The 19469-nt window shown below is 37.4% G+C and overlaps 1 protein-coding gene and 1 pseudogene across 4 annotated transcripts; both read right to left on the reverse strand.

Annotated features, from left to right (window-relative positions):
* Positions 1-6872: 6872 nt before the first annotated feature.
* LOC104613109 (plant-specific TFIIB-related protein PTF2 pseudogene) lies at positions 6873-10667 on the reverse strand (annotated as a pseudogene). Of its 2 annotated transcripts, none has more exons than XR_016080118.1 (2): positions 10327-10667; positions 6873-8556 (listed from the first exon to the last, which is right to left on the reverse strand). The product of XR_016080118.1 is annotated as a plant-specific TFIIB-related protein PTF2 pseudogene, transcript variant X2 (transcript). The 2 variants fall into 2 exon arrangements; XR_016080117.1 differs by lacking the exon at positions 10327-10667 and adding an exon at positions 9093-9226.
* A 2515-nt stretch (positions 10668-13182) lies between these two features.
* LOC104613107 (dual specificity protein phosphatase-like protein) lies at positions 13183-18649 on the reverse strand. Of its 2 annotated transcripts, none has more exons than XM_010280803.3 (3): positions 18517-18649; positions 13619-13870; positions 13183-13526 (listed from the first exon to the last, which is right to left on the reverse strand). In XM_010280803.3, exons 2-3 carry the CDS (start codon positions 13851-13853, stop codon positions 13372-13374), a joined length of 390 nt encoding a protein of 129 aa, XP_010279105.1. In that variant the 5' UTR covers positions 13854-13870; positions 18517-18649; the 3' UTR covers positions 13183-13371. The 2 variants fall into 2 exon arrangements, with proteins under 2 accessions (XP_010279105.1, XP_010279106.1); XM_010280804.3 differs by having other exon boundaries at positions 18525-18641.
* Positions 18650-19469: the final 820 nt, after the last annotated feature.

Below are 19469 nucleotides of genomic sequence, written 5' to 3' on the forward strand. Positions count from 1 at the left end.
ATTTCCTTTTCACATTGTTCATTTTGATGTATGGGGCCTGGTTACTTTACCACCTAAGAGTGGGTACAAGTATTTTATTACTATTATTGATGATTATTCTAGATATACATGGGTATATCCCATGCGGACAAGGGATGAAGTACAAAAAATTATCCAAGACTTTCAGCAGATGATCTTCCCCCAATTTCAAATTGAAATCTAAATTTTTCAATCAGATAATGCCAAAAAGTATTTTCATAGTGATCTTACGGAATTTTTTGCTTCACATGGTTCATTTCACCATAGCTCTTGTGCCTAAACACCACAACAAAATGGTGTTTCCGAAAGAAAAAACCGACACCTCCTTAAAATGGCCCAGTGTTTACTAATCCATATGAATGTCCCAAAATGATTTTGGCTTGAGGTTGTCTTTTGTGCTACCTATCTCATCAACCGTATGCCCTCTCGTTGGTTAGAGTGCAAAGCCCCACATCAGCTTCTTTTTTCTAAGACTCCCATTCTTTCCATTCCTCCTCGTGTGTTTGGTTGTCGTTGTTTTGTCTAAAATCTATCACCCACTCGTGAAAAAGTAGACCTTCGTGCTATTCCTTGCATCTTCTTGGAGTATTCTTTCACTCAGAAGGCATACCGTTGTTTTGATCATGTTTCTCGGAAGTTTTATGTTTCCATGGACGTCTCTTTCCTTGAGAGTGAGTCTTTTTTCCCTATTTTTTCTCAGGGGGAGTGTAGGAATGAGGAGAAACTGGTTCAGCTCTCTCCTCTTCCTGATCCTCCTCCTTTGTGTATCTTATTTCGTCGTCACAAAGGCCAACCAAGTGCAAGAGCTGTGGAGAACCTAGAAGTTGTACCTCCAATGCCATCAAACTCCCCGGAGCGGATCATACTCACTCAAGTATCTTAGTTCCTATCGATGTCCCTGCCCCTATTGCTATTGATACCTTTATTGCTAATGACATTGACCTTCCTATTGTTCACAGGAAAGGTGTTAAAGTTTGCATCACTAAACACCCCATTTCTCACTTTATTTCCTATGAAAACATTTCACCCTCTTTTTGGGCCTTTCTCACTTCCATTGACAATATTCCTATCCCTAAGAATGTGGCAGAAGCTCTTTTAGTATGATGCTATGAAGGAAGAAATTAATGCTCTACATAAAAATGGCACATGAAAACTAGTAGATCTTCCTAAGGGAAAGGATCCAGTGGGATGTAAATGGGTGTTCACAGTCAAACATAGGGTTGATGGCACTGTGGAGAGGTATAAAGCTCGTTTAGTGGCAAAGGGGTTTACACAAGTGTATGGAGTTGATTATGTAGAGACTTTTGCACCCGTTGCCAAGATGAACTACATTAGAGTCATGTTCTCCCTTGCTGCTAATCTTGACTGGGATCTACATCAACTTGATATCGAGAATGCATTCCTGAATGATGACCTTGAAGAGGAAGTTTACATGGTACAACCCCCTGGTTTTCGGGCTCAAGGCAATGAACGGAAAGTGTACAGGTTGAAGAAGTCTTTATACGGGATGAAACAATCACCGAGAGCCTGGTTTAGCAGGTTCCATGTAGCGGTTCAGCAGAAAGGATACAAGCAATGTCAATATGATCACACATTGTTTGTGAAAAGAAGAGAAGGGAAAATCGTTGCTCTGATAGTATATGTTGATGATATAATTATCACTGGCGATTGGAAGAATGAAATCCAAAAGTTGAAGATTTTTCTTGCTACACAGTTTGAAGTAAATGATCTAGGTCCTCTAAGATACTTTCTTGGAATTGAAGTTGCCCACTCACAAAAGGGTATCTTCATTTCCCAAAGGAAGTATCTCCTAAATCTACTCTAGGATACAGAACAATTAAGAGTGAAGCCAGTTGATTCCCTTATTGATCCTAACCACAAATTATGTGACTGCCAAGGTGAACCTATCAAGGATGCGAAACAGTTTCAGAGACTTATAGAAAGATTGTTATATCTTATTATGACCCGCATCGACATTGCTTGTGCAATTGGTGTTCTTAGCCAATTCATACATGCTCACAAGACCACTCACCTTGAAGTAGCAGAAAGAGTTCTTAGATATCTTAAGAAGTTCCCAGGCACTGGTTTGTTGTTTCAAAAGCACAGACATCTGAAAGTTGAAGTGTATACTGATGCAGATTGGGTAGGACCCCTAAATGATAGAAAGTCAACTAGTGGCTACTGTGCCTTCATAGAAGGAAACCTAGTTACCTATAGGGGTGTCCACGGTTCGGTTAATCGAACCATGGCACTTTTTTATAAACCGAATTGGTGGTATCGATTTTTCCAATTCTCCAAACCGAAACCAAATCCGTACCACCGGTTTGCTAGTTTCGATTTTTGACTGGTTTGATTCTTTGATTTTTTGGTTTTTCGGTTTTTTATATGTATAATATATATTATACAAATATATATGATGTGGCCCATTGTGAGACTAACAAGTGCACTAGCCGTTCAAGTAGTAAAGTAGTGAATAAAGTATCGTTCCCGCGAGGATTTAGGAAACAATTACCAATACTAAATTGGGCACTTCTTATCTGATCAACAATAAATCAAAATTTTATTCAAAAACTAAAAATCCTAAACTAAAACCTATCTAAATTATTGGCTCAATTGCCTTCAATTCAAGTTAGAAGAGTAAGCAATTAATGTTAATCTCAGAATTTAGCAATCAATCAAATTGAATCATTCGAATAAATTGTGATTAAGCATTGGTTTGGTAAAACCCCAAGGTCATGAACAACCTCTTTCGAGTGCATGTTCATCCTATGTATTAGTGATGATCCCCATATCTCTATCAATGATCTAATCCCATGCATGCACTTCTTCAAACACTTCTAAGGTATCAATTCAAATCTGAATTGATCACCAACTGAATTGTGCAAGTTATCTCTAACCTTGCATCCAACTCAGTTCTTGAATAGTAGATCTGAATTCCTATAGTCTTTCTCAAGCACTCTAAGAATTCCAAGCTTAGATCAATTCGGCCAATTTGAAAATTTGTGGATCTGAATTCTATTTCAAGCAATTCAGATCTTGCAATCTCATATCTGAGAATTCAGATCTGAGTTTTGAAAGTTTAATTGGCTGAATTGATCTACAATTAACCCCTAATCAAGAAACTTTAAGAACAATTCACACCTATTCGAATGAATAAAAAAGAAATTGTTTGCTGAACTGAAAATTTACAAACTTAATTACATTAAGAAAGAATGAAAGAAGGAGAAAGAAAAGAAAATTACAACAAAGAAGCTGAATTCAAATCAAAGGAAAATGAAACTAGAATGGAATTATTACAATAGATCTCTGAATAAAAAATCCCCAATTTCGAATTCACCTTCTCTTCTTGCTAGTTTCACTTGAACTCCTTCAACCCTTCTTCTTCTCTTCCTTGCGCCTAGCCCTTCTTCTCTTTTCTTCTCTTATCTTCAAGGTGTTGGAACCTTTAGGAGTGGAAGAGCCCTTCTCTCAAGCAATTGAACACCTTCCCCCCTTCTAGAGGCCTCCTTATATAGATTTTCAAAGAGGCTCTTGCCCCTTCTTGAAGCCTCTAGAATTTTGAACTTTCTAGAGTTCTCTTGAAAGCCTTCTAAGAGTTGCCACCCATAGCTCTTTGAGCTACTATTTGGGCTGCACTTAGACTCCCTCTTAGCACATGATAGTTACACTCTAGGTTGCTCTTTTGGGCTGAGAATGGGCATTCTCTACTGGGCCGAATTTTACTCTTTGCTAGGTTTTTTTTCTTGGGTTTTTTCAAGAAATCGACTTGTTTTTCTTGGGCCGAAGTGTGCTTTCTTGCTTCCATAACTGGGCTGGGCTGAATTTGGTCTTTTTAGACATTATTTTCTTGCCTTTTTATTTCTTTTTCTTGGATTAATTACCCCTGAAATCTTTTTTTTATCATTAAACTAAATTAGGGCAAAATTAAATAAAAATGACATAAAAATCTATGCAAATACCTCATAAATTATAGATAAATTGTATGCTCATCAATATATATATAATATTATGTTATAAATAATAAATGATAATATAATATATTGTAAATATATAATATATATATAATATAATATATTTATAAATAGATCATTATAAATATAATATAAGTATATATTTATATATATAATGAATATATATTTATATATAATACATAGAAAATATGTGACATATATTAAAAGTATATATAAAATATACATAAAAAATATATACTAGTTAGTTCGGTTAACCGTCGGTTTTTTTGTAGGTTAACCAAAAACTGAACTGATCGGTTCGGTTTTTCGGTTTTTCATGGACACCCCTAGTTACTTGGAGAAACAAAAAGAAGAATGTGGTAGCTAGATGTAGTGCTGAAGCTGAATATCGGACAATGGCTCATAGAGTGGCTAAAGAATCTGTTGAGTGAGTTGGGTTTTATAGTGAACAGGCCTATGATCCTATTCTGTGATAACAAAGCAGCCATAAACATTGCTGCTAATGCAATGCTGCATGATAGAACTAAACACATCGAAGTCGACAAACACTTTATCAGAGAGAAAGTTATTACAGGGGAAGTGTGTACTCCTTGTGTCAGCTCTGAGGATCAACTTGCGGACATCTTTACAAAAGGGCTACACCATTCATGGCATTATGACTTGTGTGACAAGTTGGGCATGATTGACATCTATGTCCCAACTTGAGGGAGAGTGTTGAAAGCTTGTATTTTCCTAAGTATAGTACCACATGGGTACTATTGTACTTTTACCCTTTTATTTTTTAGTTGTTGTCACCCTAGTATATATAACAAAATAGTTGGCGCCACCAGCATGCTTTTTGACTCTCAATCTTTTCTCCTCTCTTCTGCTCTCTCTCTTCTCTCTCTCCTCTCTCTTCTCCTCCTCTTCCATCAATGCACTGATAACATCATCCATGGAGTACTCCTTGAAGGCCTCCATTATAACATCAGGCCTTGTAGCTAGCCTCATTTTGTTTTATACCATTAATACAATACCTTACTTTTTTTTTATAAAAAAAAGGTCTCTTCAATGTTTTTAAGACCAAATCCATATTCATTTTGAAGGCATGGCCGTTCATAATTTTTATAGATTAAGGAGCAGTTAACCGGTTAAGAGAATTAAAACAATTCAAAACCACTGACCAGGGACCCTGGCCTACACTGAATTTCATGGTTTAACTGCTTGGTCTGGTTTCTCAAACATTGGGTTTTGAATTACCAACAGAATACAGTTTCCAAGCATTTACTTTTCACAGGGAAAATCACTTTCTTTAAATCATAAATATGTAAGAAAGAGACAACAGTACCTTTGAAAACAAAACCAGGAAGGCAGGAACATCAAAGATCTGATCTCTCATATTCTTTATGCAACATTTGGGCTCTTAATTCATAAGATTTTAAAGGTATTTCTTTCAATGATCTTCAGAGAAATTTAGCAGATCTCCTCTACTCCTGGAAGTGGTTTAACTCATACACTTTTTACTAGGGAGGAGTGACTGATAACTCTAAGCTTCAATGGTAGTGCTCAAAGATCCACAGGTCAAGCAGGATTTGGAGGAGTAATCCATGGGAGAGGGGGGAACATCTATTGGAGAGCTGACACTGCCAAGGCAGAGATCTTAGCTGCTCTCACAGGTCTTCGTTATGTCAAAATGCTAGGCCTTTCCTCTCTAATCATCAAAGGTGATTCTGCTAATACGATAAAATGGTTAAGGGAGAAGAACGGAGGGTCTTGGAGGCTTGCTCATCTGCTGACTGAGGCTAGAGATATTTTGGATTCTCTGAATGTGAAGCTGATTTGGATCCCTAGGTAACTAAACTCCATAGCTGACAGCTTAGCCAAATCTGGAGTTCATAGAGAATATCTTAAGGCTACTGTACTGTACATCTTTTTTTGATCAGTAAAAAAGATTTCATTATAAATTTAGAAAAATTACAGAAATGAGTAGCCTCAGCTACCCCACTAGAATTTAGAGTTTGCCAACTATCGACTTTTAATTATCCAGCCTTACAACTGAGCCCAGAAACAATGTTCCTTGTTAACCCCATGTTTTGCTAGCTGATCTGCAAAGCTATTTGCCGCGCTTGGAGTCCACTGTATTAACAACTGCATGTCCTTGGAAAAGCATTTAAACTTCTTAATTTCATTTCTATAGAGCCAGGGAGTCTTTTCATTTTGCTTTAACCAGCTTATGACCACTTTGGAATCACCTTCCACAACCAGTTTTCTCATTCCCAATTCCATAGCCTTTTGTATCCCAAAAGCCACTGCCTTTAGTTCAGCTGTAGTGGAGTCTCCCCTTCCAATAGGGCCTGAGAACATCCCCACCACAGCCCCTTTGTCATTTCTTATCATCCCTCCAATTCCAGATATTCCTTCCTGGGTTGCCAAAACCATTTCCATCAAAGTTTAATTTGAGGAAGCCAGAATCAGGGGGATCCCACTCTCTTAAAACCTTCTTTTTAGTTGATGAAGAGGAAGCTACTGTCCTCCAATTTCTGAAGATATCATCCACAGTAAAATCTGATAACAATCCCACAGATTTTACCCACAAAATCACCTTTATCATGATCCCTTCTATCAGCACTTCCTTGCACCTCTGCTTTTCTTCAAAGATTCTCAGATTTCTTTCCTCCCATATCACCTAAAGCACTGCTGCCCGAGTGCATCTCCATAGCATTCTACTTCTCATGTTTCTGTTCTCTAAATGAAAATTTCAGTCAAGTTTTCTAAAAAAATCATAAATATGTAAAGAGAACTAAAAGAACCAAAAAGAAGAAAAAAATTGGAGACTAGTTAAAAAAATAAAATAAAAACAAAGGATACAAAAATTGAAGATATCATTTTGACAGATGGAGTATTATCACCCTTGAATCTCAATATACTTAGGTAGCAAAATTGAATCAAGATTCACAAGTAAAATAATTGAAAAATAAATTTGGTCTGAGTTTCAAGAACTTTTTATTCTACCCATTTCCTTTTCCATGCTGAAACATTTCACAAATATTCCCAGAGTTAAATACGTGCAACTCCAACAAGGTATTATAATGGCCCTGCTCTATTTCCTCCTCTCTCACCTGATGAAGAAGTAGGAGTTCAATTATGAAATCCTCCCAATCAATATTACCTCCTTTTGATTGTTGACATTGTTGCTTCCTAGCTTCCAAGTCTTCTAGAAGGCAACTATCCTTCTTTTCACCTGAAACAGTGCTGGGAGGTCCCATAATCTCATCAATTCGCAGCTTAGCTGCATCTATCTTTTCTCTCCTCCTTTTGCATGCCAAACTACCAGTAATGAAAGATGGAGGCAAGGCATTAAACCCCACATTCTTCTCCAAAATCTGTTGAAGTGAGAGCTTTTTGCTCAAATCTGATTTTCCACTCCACCATTCCTTGCTTTCTCGATCTTCATATCTCTTCCTATTTTTTTGGTGATCCTCACCATTTTCACCTACATTCTTAAAGTAAGAAGATTCTTTTGAGAACTTTGAATAAATGCCTGCCAAGCATTCTTGTGACAGCTTGAGATTCTCCACATCATCATAACTCAGATATGGAACTCTGTTTCTGTCTTCTAGCTCAAAGTACTGAGAATCATTAGTTACATCTTCTAAATTGAACCTGTCAGGTTCTATACTCTTCCTCTTAATGTCTGGCTTCAATCTTGACTTCATCTCCATATATTGAATCACTAAAGGTGCATTTTTTACTATATTCTTAACTGTCACATCTTTTCCCCATGGTAATTTTTGAGCCACCTTTACTAGTGTCTCTTTGAGCTCTTTATGCCTCTTTTTGGATGTGGCGACTGTCGAATGCACCTCCTTTGCTATATTTTCAATTTCAACATCAACTTCATTTAACTCTGCTACAAATTTCAGGATAGCAGCAACTATAGGAAGAGGCCTCCTTCCTGTTGTCAAGAACCATTTAACTGCACACTGCAGAAGAAACCTTCCCTGTTTAACCATCTTATCCATCACATCCTTTGAAAATCTGGAAAAAGTAGGGCAGATCCTAATTGCATGTTCGAAAGAGGTCACAATATCAAATTCAGGCAACTTCAAATCAAGAAAATCGACGACACGAAAGATCATCCGGCCAAGCTCATAAACATCACAACCAATTATAGAGGCAACTTCTGCAATAGAAAGGGGTCTGCTGTTCTTTCTCATCACAACATATGAACAAGCACCCACGAGAACAAGGAACCACTCTCCACCACCGAACTCTTCATCAGTAATTTGCTGGATCATTCGTTTTACCTCTGCAGAAGTTGCAGCTGAGAACCCTAGTTTTAAAGCAATATCTTCAATATCCTTATCAGCTTCATAGAGCTTCTTCTCTTTATAACTGTATTCACCACTGGCAGAAGCACCAACACGGACAAAGGTGCCCTGGGGGCCATTGATACCTCCAAAACTTGCTTGGAAATTGTCAAGTTCTTGCACAATACCACAATTCTTACAGACCAAGGTGTCGGTGAACTCATCACGTATGACAGTCTTCTTATTGCAGCTCTTGCAGGTACGGGAGTTCTCCATCCCTGTGCAACCAAATTAAAAGGAAGTTATAGTTCAGGCATTTCTTTGAATTACTTGAGGGGCTAGCAAAAGGTTTTGAAAATATGCAACAATCTCCCTCTGCCCATTTTTTGACGATGATGAAAGATAACTGATTGCAACTGAAAAGGTTTCAAGCAATCAATAACATTGGAAGAAAAGAAAAAGATAGTGACTAATTATCAATCTCCAAATCGATGGATTGGCAAGCAAACAAAAGAGAGACTGGAGAAATTCTAACCAGTCAGAACATTTACTACATACAAAAATAGGAGAGAAATCTTGCAATTCAAAGAAATTGCAAGATTAGATCTCATGCTAATGTTGACGCTAACAAAGATTAGATCTCATGCTCAATATCATAAGTCAAGACCAGATTCATCAAATAGAGACCAATTATAAGACAAAAAGAAGCTGTTTGCTCCAATAACATGGTCCAATCTATTACACACGCAAAATTGAATAAAAAAAGGAAAAGAAAAAGGAAAAAAAAGAAGGGGCAAAGCAGAGTTGCATAAACCTTAGCCGGAGAAGCACTGGATCTGCTCCTCATGCATTGGAAACATCTCCCGTACTTATAAATTATTAATTCACGGGAGATATTCACAATGCACGGTGGATGTACATGTGAGGCGCCCCCGTGTGAGGAGCATATCCCGTTCCGGAGAAGAAAGGGAAAACAAATAAGGCGAGTTCGTGTTCTGTGCACCCGTTGGTGCATTGAACGCGTGAACCCGCGAATGGAAAAAGGACACGTCGACCAGGCCAACGTTAATGCGCGTTTGAGCGTTAACGTGGTCTGGTCGGTTCACGCGGATGCAAACCGGTTCGTGCGACACGAACTGGTCTGGAACTCAGACAAAAGGGCTTCATTTCTTCGATTTTGTTTCCCAACACCAAACCCTTCCTCCATCGGCGGCGGTAGAGCTTCGGCGGTTTATCGACGGTGACAACAAACCCTCCAGCGGCGACGTGTTCTTCTCCTCTTCTCTCCTTCTTCTTCTCCTCTCCATTTTATTTACAATTACGATATTTTTTAGCTTAGTACCAGTTAGAGAGAGAGAGAGAAATGGGGTTATGGGTTATATAAGAACATTGATGAAGGTCGCAAATGGTACTAGAAATTAGGGTTTGAGTCAGAGTACGAGGTTAGATTAGGGTTCACGGTTTTGGGATTCGGTTCTCCGATTACGGTAATTTCTTGCAACTTCCTTTTTTTTCAAATTTTTTTTGCTTTTCTTTTCAAGGGTCAATAATCGAGTATTTTATTGTTTTATTCGTGGTATCAATGGATTTCTTATAGGTTAGAACTGAATTGATTCGATTCTTATCGGATTTTCTTGTTTTGGAGAAAGTTTTCGAGTTTTATCCGTGGCTTGATTCAGTGTTCTGAGTTTCATTTTGAAGAAATCTTAGCATTTTTTAATCGTTTCATGCCATTGTTCCACTTCTCTGTACTTAGTTCTGACCCTTTTCCATTTTTGGTTATAGATTTGTGGGAACTCGTAAAGTTAAGATTTTGGTCGATGTTTCGTTTAGCAGAAATGAAGACCCTGTTTTTCTGTAATTCTCTAAGCAAAACTTTTTGAAACAGTAGAGCCATTCGATCTCATATTCCTGTTTTATTACTGCTTTTATCATTTTCATTCTGTCTAGATCAGTTCTAAAAAGAACTTGTATTTGGGTAGGTCTTTTAATTTAATTTTTGCTTTTAAATCTTTGTGAGAAGTACAAGTATGGTGTCTAAATCTTACTCGAATCTCTTGGAGCTGGCCTCCAGCGAGCCTCCGTCGTTCGGCCGAATGAGCCAGCGAATTCCACGTATAATGACGGTCGCTGGCATAATTTCAGACCTCGACGATGACCCAGCTGATAGTGTTTCCTCTGATCCTTCTTCTTCTGCTCCCCGTGAACGAATCATCATTGTAGCTAACCAGCTCCCAATTAGGGCTCATAAGAAACCAGATAATAAAGGCTGGACTTTCAGCTGGGAATGAAGATTCACTTCTTCCCCAGCTGAAAGATGGGCTTGGGGACGAAGATGTTGATGATGTTGTGGTCGCCGGCCCTACCACCGGAGCTACTTGTCGAAGAAGAAGAGAAGAACACGTCGCCGTTGGAGGTTTCTTTGTCACCGTCGACAAATAATAAATACATTACTATTAAATAATAATAATAATAATTATTATTTTTAAATTATAAATATTATCATTTTAATTTAAATAAATAAGAATATTTATATAGTAATAAGAATATTTCATAATATATTTATTAATAACAACAAAAATGCTTTAAATATTATTTTTAATTAAATAATAAATAATTATTTATTTCAAAAAATATAATATTTGTTTATTAATAGAATCCTATTTTAATTTAATATTCTTTTTTATTTATAATATTATTAAATAATCTATTTACAAGGGTAAAATAGTAAATTTCACAATTTCAGATGTTGGAGAATTGCTCCAACTCAAATGATCTTATTTTTTCAGAACCTCTAAAAAGCATAAAAACATTTCTATTTTTTTTTTAATTTCAGACCCTAATAATATCTTTTAAATTTTCAGATTTTAAATTTATCAAACCCACCTGTATATCACTGCCCCTTCCAGGGTTGGAAGAGTCTCATCAAAGGTAAGATCCTTTTCCATAAGAGAATCATCTAGGGAGTAGGGAGTAGGGATTAATGACTCCATTAATATTTGGGATGACCCCAAGAGCCCATTAAGAAAGGGAATCATCCCTGGCCACAAAATCCTTGCCCCCAGGCCGAAAGGGGACTATTAAGAAAGTCCCAGATTCAATCTTCCTGGACGACATGCAAACATCATGAGGTTAGAGGAAATGTTGTCCCCCATGGAGCCACTGCAACCATTCCCTTTAGCCATAGCCCAAGGCCTGACAAAATTATATGGCACTTGCGAAACTTGGGGAATCCAAAGTCAAATCAGCTTACCACCTTTCCTAAAACCTATCCAACAGGAACCTTGCCCTGGCCTTCCCCATCCCATATGATCCTGGGAGATCTTTTTCGGGTCCTTTGTATCTCTCCAAAAATTATCAACTTTGTTTGGCGTCACGTTTCCAACGCCTTAGCCTCTTGCTGCTCATTAGATCTGTTCATGGGCCGGGCCGGGCCGGGCCGGGCCAGGCTCGGGTTGGGTTTCGTCTCTTTATTAACAAAAAAATGTTAGGTCCGAGTCCGAGCCCGGCCTGACCAACGAGCCTACAACTTGGGCTCGAGCCCAGTCCTGATAAAAAGCCCGAAGTCTGAGCCCGACCTAATAAAAGAAATTCGAATTTTTCCCTATTCAAATAGACATTATCTATTTTAATTCAGATGTTTTTTCTCCTATTTAAATGAACAATGGGCCTACAAGTGAATCAACAACCTTCTCAAATAAAAAAATTTATTCAAATGGACATCACATAGGGTTTTTACTTAGGTTTAACTATAGGTCGGGCCGGGCTATTATGGCAAAACCCGAGCCCAGCTTGAATTTTATGTGGGCTGGGCTTTTTGGCCCGAGGTTAAGCCTACGGGCCAAAAAACCTGTTCAAGCCCGTCCGGGATAAGGGTGTGGACTAGTTTTGGATTGGACCCCATCCAGTCCAAAATCAAATTGGACAGATTGGATGCACCAACAAAACATATTAGATTAGACCAATCCGATCCAAAATATTTATTAGATTGAATTGGACCTGGTCCATCCATAATAATTTTATATCAGACTGGACTGAATTAAGCCAATATCTGGTCTGTTGATATAAAATAAGAATATAGGTGTCAATGGACCAGGTTCGGGTTGAAACCAATCTAAATTAAAAAGAATTTAAACAGATTGGATGGTCCGAGCATTGAATTGGATCGGTCCAAAATATTTATTGGATCAAATTGGACCTGGTCCATTTGTAATGGATTGACACTGGACTGGATCGGATTGGACCAAATCCAGTCCAACTGACCCCTACATGGAGTCCACATTGACCCCAATGCCTTTACTGTGGCAACGAGGAGGAAGACATCCAATACATCCTACTCCATTGCCTAGGGCAGTCTGGGTTGGTAGTTCACTCTCCTTAAGAACAGAGAAATCCACCCCCCCCTTCCCGATAGCAAATCGGATTCTCTTAGTTTGAGAATTGCAAAGAGCCTCCCTCCATTCAATTCTTAGTTGGGAGATTTGGAAAGGAAGAAACAAATTCTTGTTCAACAGTATTGATAGCTGCCTTGAACAAGTCATCTCAAGAGCCTCGCGACTCCTAAACGAGCTCCTTGCCCCCTAAAGGATAGCTTAGAATCAACACTGGTGCCAACTTTATTCATGACTCTCTCCTAGTTGGCCTCGCTTGTATTGCCTATGACCACATTGATCTCTCAGTATCAAAGTCGTGTTGGAATTTGATGCCAAAATAGTCATCTCTACTTTGAAGTATCCAAGCCAAGCAGTCTATTTGCACTATGCAAATATCCTTGAAGTCATTTGAGACATTAGATTTGAAGTTCTACAACTAGAGTGAATTGGAGCTTGAGGTCGTTAGAAAGGGGGGCATGATTCAATTGGAGCTTGAGGTCGTTAGAAAGAGTAACTACTCTTAATCCAAAATTGTGGTTAAGCATCTTCATCATTTCTACATTCGGAAAGTTGATTATCTATACTACAATCATTTGTTCTCCTTCTTGTATGTTCCCCATTTGATTATCTGGTATCCATTCCATCTATCCACATAAAACAACTAGGTTTTATTTGTAAGTAATTTTGTATTAATATATTGCACAAGATGAATAGCTTAGTTCATGTATGACATTTATCTATTCGGCTCTTATGCAGCTGAAACGCCGGATTCACCCAAGCACCACAACTGCATTGCATCCCTGCCCAGTTGAAGGATCCCAGCCGAGCTTTGCAACCCATGCACTGTAATTTGTCTTCCACACAACCTTCTTCAACTGAAAGTCCGAAATGCAGAGCTAATGAGCCTGATTAGGGGAGAAATTTAAAGATTGTCATAAAAATATATTGGTCAGAAATAGAACATCACCTGATTGCATCCACTTCATGGGTTCAACGAAAATGGAGGTGCACTCAGGTGGTTCCTTTTGACATTCCCATGGAGCACCATCTCTCTTTTTCCACTTGAAGCATTTTTCACCTTCACCACGTTCATGAAAAACCAAATTCTCCTGTGCAGCAACAATTCTTCGACATTTTTTGCACCGGTATATTACTTGGGATTTGGAGTCAGATCCCACATCTGAATTATTAGCTGTTGCCATGGTAATACGTATTTGTCCTGCGCATAATAAACAGATGTGACCAAAATAAAGAAACTTCTTACTGGGGAAGAAAAAATAAAGGGCAACCCAAGCACAACAATTCAAAGATGCAATTGAGATCACAATTGTCACATAGGAAGAGAAAGAGACAAAGGTTAGCATCTTCTAAGTTGGGTCATGGATGATAAAGAAAAGCCTAGATGCATTTTCCAAGAAATGTGGATAAAAAGTTTTCTGGGTAGATATAGTTAGATCAAATCTAAATTTATGATGCCCAGATACGGATGCAGACAGAGATTCAGATACAGGAAACTGTTAGGATTGTCCTGCTTTTACAAAAACGTGAAATTAGAATATATTTCGATGGGTGTGGTCTCCTTAGGAAAGAATTTTTTTTGCATATAAAAAGGTTTCCTTCCTTTGTATCTAGAAATTCTCTCTTGAGGAGAAAAGAGGGAGATCTCTTTTGAAGAAAAAGAAAGGCCAAGAGAAAGTGGATGCTCTTTGTAAAATAGTGGTTTTTTCTTCTGCAAGGATTCTTTGGGTTTGAGAGAGAGAAGGGAGAAAGGATGTACAAAGGTTAAGGGTTGCTTTGGGTTGTACTGTTTCTCATCCTTCTTCATTGTAAAGAATGGATCTATCTTCCCTGTGGACATAGGCATAAGACCTAATAACCACATAAGCCATTGTCTTGTGTTCTTTTTTTTTTTTTTCTGGATTCATTTATATTGGTTTGCCTAGGTAAACCTTTTATTGTCCCATAGGAAGACTCAATTTATGAGATTACCTACTGGAAGATGCATAGGTAAATTGGGACTTACAAGATTTACCTATAGGCAAATCTTCTTGAGCCTACACCCAACAAATGTGATCTTAAGGCTTCTGGTTGTGTACAGTAAAAATGGGGGATATGAATCATATGTTCTCCATTTCCTAAAATACAAGACATGGAAGCAGGATACGGGCATGGGTATCCCATGCAGTATGCATAAATTACATGTTTAAGGGCCTGTTTGGGAGGGCTGAACTGAAAATGCAGCTAAGTAGGTTCAACTGCTTTGAAGTGCTCCAGATGAGCTATTCAAAGAGGACTGGCACCTGATATGCTAGGCAGATATGATACCGATACGCTAGGCAAATATCATATCCAATAAGTATCAGATATGATACCGATACACTAGGCATGTACAGGTATCCACGTAACAACATAGATCTACATTATGTCAATGACAATAAAAGAGAAGTTTTAAGATACCTAACTAAACATTAAACATTAAGATGGTACACTCGTATTGCAAGGTATTATCGAACACCAAAAAAAAATGTTTTGGAAATGGCAATAAATGGATGCAAAGATGTTCACTTGTAAGGTACATATTTATATTATTGCAATTGCTTTTATCTCCAGCTTTTGAATTTTGATGTCCGCTAATAAATATTAGTGGAAGATGTATTAATTATTATACTCAAGGTATAAGAAGACAACCACCCATGTCTCATTCTGCCCATTCTTTTTCAGAATCGATAAGAAATGAAGCTAGTGGCAGCGGAGTTCACATCTGCCCTCACAGAACGCACCCCAAAAATGTCCAACATCCCAATCATGTATGAGAACATTTCCCAATGACAAGTACAAGAAACGTTCTCAATGCACGCTGAGATGTGCATGTAGGGCGTTTTTGGGGCCCGTTTTGTGGGGGGCAAATGTGAATTCATGGCAGTGAACCAAACATGCCTAAGAACTCAACTGGAAAGGATTAATGAGAACCCTTCTTGCTCGTTGGAGTTCAGGAAGAATGTTTAGCAAGTAGAAACTTAAAAAACAGAGAAAACATCAAGATGTCTTGGTTTCAAAGGCTTCTGCTACGCTAAAAGGGAATCTCTTTGGGATTACACCAATCAGGAAGGTTTCAAAGGTCAAGAAAGTCTCAAGAAGACTTTAGTGGTTTAGAGGTTCAAAGGTTGTAGTTTCTAAAGGCCTCCTTGTTGTTGGTTTTGTCGAGTGAGGTTTGTTCTCAAAGGGTTTTAAGTGATTTTGTTAGGGTTGTCATTGAGTTTTAGTTTGGATTGGGCTGTTTGGGGTTTCTTTGTTGTTGAGGGGTTTTGTTTTTGGTGGATTATAGGGATTCTGGGTCCTGGTGGTTTTTGTTGAGGTTTGATTAGGTTGGAATGCTTGTTTGGGTTTTGAAGTTAGTTTTTCTTCTCTCTCGAGTGACTTCTGGTCACACTCCTCTGTAATTTCTTTTTTTTTCCTTTTAATAAATATGCATTATATATATAATATATGATATATTATTTATTATTTAAAATATAATATTATATATATATTTATAATTCTTTATTATATATATTTATAATATATATTGTAAAAATTAAAAAACCAAAAAACTGACGAACCGAACCGATGGTTAACCGATTGGCTTCGGTTTGGTTTCGGTTACCGGTTTTCCAAAAACCGGTAGTACCGGTTCGGTTACAAAAAAAGGCCCACGGTGCAGTTAACCGAACCGTGAGCACCCCTATATCTGAGTACATAGCTAGCAACTCCATTAAACGCTTACAGATCTAAAAGCCAATTAATAACCCTAGTTGTTTCCTCTTGAACCATTTGAACCCCACCCATTGTCTGTTGAGAAACTTAGATGTATCTTCATTTTGTCAAGGGAAAATTTCAGATTAGTACCCTATACTTTGGAGGCCCAAAGTATAGGGTACTAATCGGGAATTTTCCCTTTTGTTAATGTTTAGGAGGTCTTAACCATTGGAGGCTTACTTTGTAAGTTCTTAGATAAAATTTAGTCATCAATTTATTCTTTTAATCCTAGAAGTTTAAGTTTTACACAACATGGTATAAAGGACTTTTTAAATTATCCAATTTCCTTCAAAATTTTGTTAGATAACAATGAAAAAGCATTGTAAAATCTCAGGCTGGTAGGTGTGAAGAAGGGTTTGAGTATGAGAGTAGGCACTCTGTGAAAAAAAGCTGCCAAAGGTTATCCAATCCACCCCTCCCACTGTCCCACAACCCCATATCACCGGGACTGACATTTGGGTAGTGGCCTTTTAATGGAAAAGCATAACTTCTCAATCCAATTTAGCAATTCACAAGTGATTTTTATTGAGGGGAAAATGAACAAAAAAATTTGCTTAATAAGCATTGAACAAAGTATTGCAATTTGAATGGGGCTTATGATTACACAGGGATCTGTGGGGATGAAACCATGCTTTTACTTTAATAAAGGGGAAAAAAAACTTCTAATGATACTTTTGTTTCCTTTACTTTTTTTTTTTTTTTAATGTGAGAATATAAGGGGTGAATTGTTTCAAAAAGTAGAGAACTGTCCTACAATGAAATGTTGCACTATCCTGAGATGTATACATCTTTGAAACCATTGTTGCAGGGATGCCCATTGTTCTTCTTCCAGATATCACACTCACAATGAAAGATGTAAAGGATTCAAAATTCATGAACCAGGGACACGTGTCAATTAAAGTTTTGACGTTATTACCAGTGAAAAGATTCGGAAGAAGTTGGATTAATTAAACAAGTAAATTGATGTGATGGTGCCTTTATAAATATGTGGAAGGCAAGGCCCCAAACTGACCTAATTCAAACATACCACGCAGCAAATGAGTATAGGTTTTGATTTTAGCTCTGTAATGGGCTATAAGAAGGGTTCAATGATAAAGTAGGGTGTAGTAATTTAATAGAAGGAAGACAAAGTTGGACTATTAACCATATATGTAGAAATGCTAGAAATCAGAAACAAATAAGTACAAGAGCGAATAAAAAAATAAAGGGCCATAACTTGGTGTGATGGTGAGAATTCGGAGTGGCAAGCATGAGAATGCTAATTAGAGTTTGAGAAAAATGTTAAAGGTTAGGACTTGATTGCATATATACTTCTGTAATAGAGAAACCAGCATAAATAGAAGAACATAATTAAAAGAGAGGTGAGAGAAATACACAATCACCCAGCTAGCACCTTGTATAGTTTGACACCTCCTTCTCGAGGGGAAAAAAGAAAGGAAGAAATAAAAGAGTCCTAAAAGACCATGTATTGCATGGACTTTCTTAAATGGATAAAGTACATGTGTTGAACATGCCTTGGACTCTAACGCCCCATGGATTCTTGAAGGAAAATTATATGTAACATTTTTCTTTTTCCTTTTGGATGTGCATATAGTTTCACGTTTTCTGATGGAAAATCCTGAAAGCAATATCAAATATAATTTAGAATTACACTTTTTTTATTCCTTCTTCTATCATCATCAACCGGAACATGTTTTCTGATGCTTCTGCTACAATTAAATCAGTAATACTAACAAACGGTTGGTGTTCATAAAATCAACCAAGTACAGCTTATCCCTAAGCATGTAATATCAATAGGTCAATTATAACTCAGTCGATAAGACCAAAATCTCCTCGGAAACAGTTACGAAGATCTACCAGTCCAATAGAATCAAACTTATGATGCAAAATGCGAGCATTTGCTTTATTAATCCAAAGAAATAAGCTTATCTACATTATTTCAGGCATCAAAACAATGCCTCAACTATCTATTGTATTGAAAAATATTTGAAATCGAACAATAAATGCGGCTTCGTCAAAAATCAAACTATAGAAGTTATGACCACGAAAACCCAATGATAAGAAGCCTACCTTCGTACCCTGAGTGAGGGGAGTTTCCTTCTCGCAATCGCAGGCTCACTCAACTTCTTCCTGCTCGCACTCCTAATAGTGCTCCCATTTTTTTTTTTTGTTCTTTTGATAGGTAATAATACTCACAATTGGCTGTCATTCTGAACGTCCATACACATAAATCGACGGTTAATGATGACTTAGTCCTGGAATACACGTGTGAGTTGAAAAGAGTTTATTAAAAATGAGTCATTTACTGTAACACCCTTATAGTTTTGTGAATTTAGTTAAACATACCCTACATTTTCATTTTACTGAAACGTTCTCAATAAGGTAATAATTTGCATCTTGTTTACTTTATTGTTTTACCATATTATCACCTACTTTGAAGAGAAAATGCTCAAGGGCATGGGCCTATAATTATTTATTCAAAAATACCCCTAATGCTTATTTGCAATGTGTTTTGAACCGTTGTTGACTTGGTAGGTGTTTGGCATTGGTGCCAAGAACACTGTACAATTTTCTCATAAAAATGGTGTTGGGCATATGTGAGTTGTAAGAATTAGATAATGCCACATCATTGCATTATTGGTAGCAAATGGGTTATTTTTTGAGAAAACATTAAATTTGGCATTGCTTTCAATGGTTTGAAGAAACGTTTATTTTTTTTTCCTGAAAAAGCAATACCAAATAAGAGGTCATTTTATTAAGCACCGCCTTTTCTAATATGGCATCATTTTTTGAAAACGACATCGATGCCAACCAAACACCTATTCGGACAGTCAAACCATTCAACCCAAGAACCATCCAGACAATCGATTCCATTTTACCCCAAACTTGGTCATTGACAAAAAAAAATGTTGATTGGTTAGCAACCCATTGACCCGGTCAGTTGAACCACCAACTTGTTCAACAGTTGGGGGCCTCTTATTTTAACTTTTTATTGTTTAAGTTGGAAATTGGAACAGATTGTC

This window comes from Nelumbo nucifera, chromosome 1 (assembly GCF_055504915.1).
Source record: "Nelumbo nucifera cultivar China Antique chromosome 1, China Antique-T2T, whole genome shotgun sequence".
Taxonomy (NCBI): domain Eukaryota; kingdom Viridiplantae; phylum Streptophyta; class Magnoliopsida; order Proteales; family Nelumbonaceae; genus Nelumbo; species Nelumbo nucifera.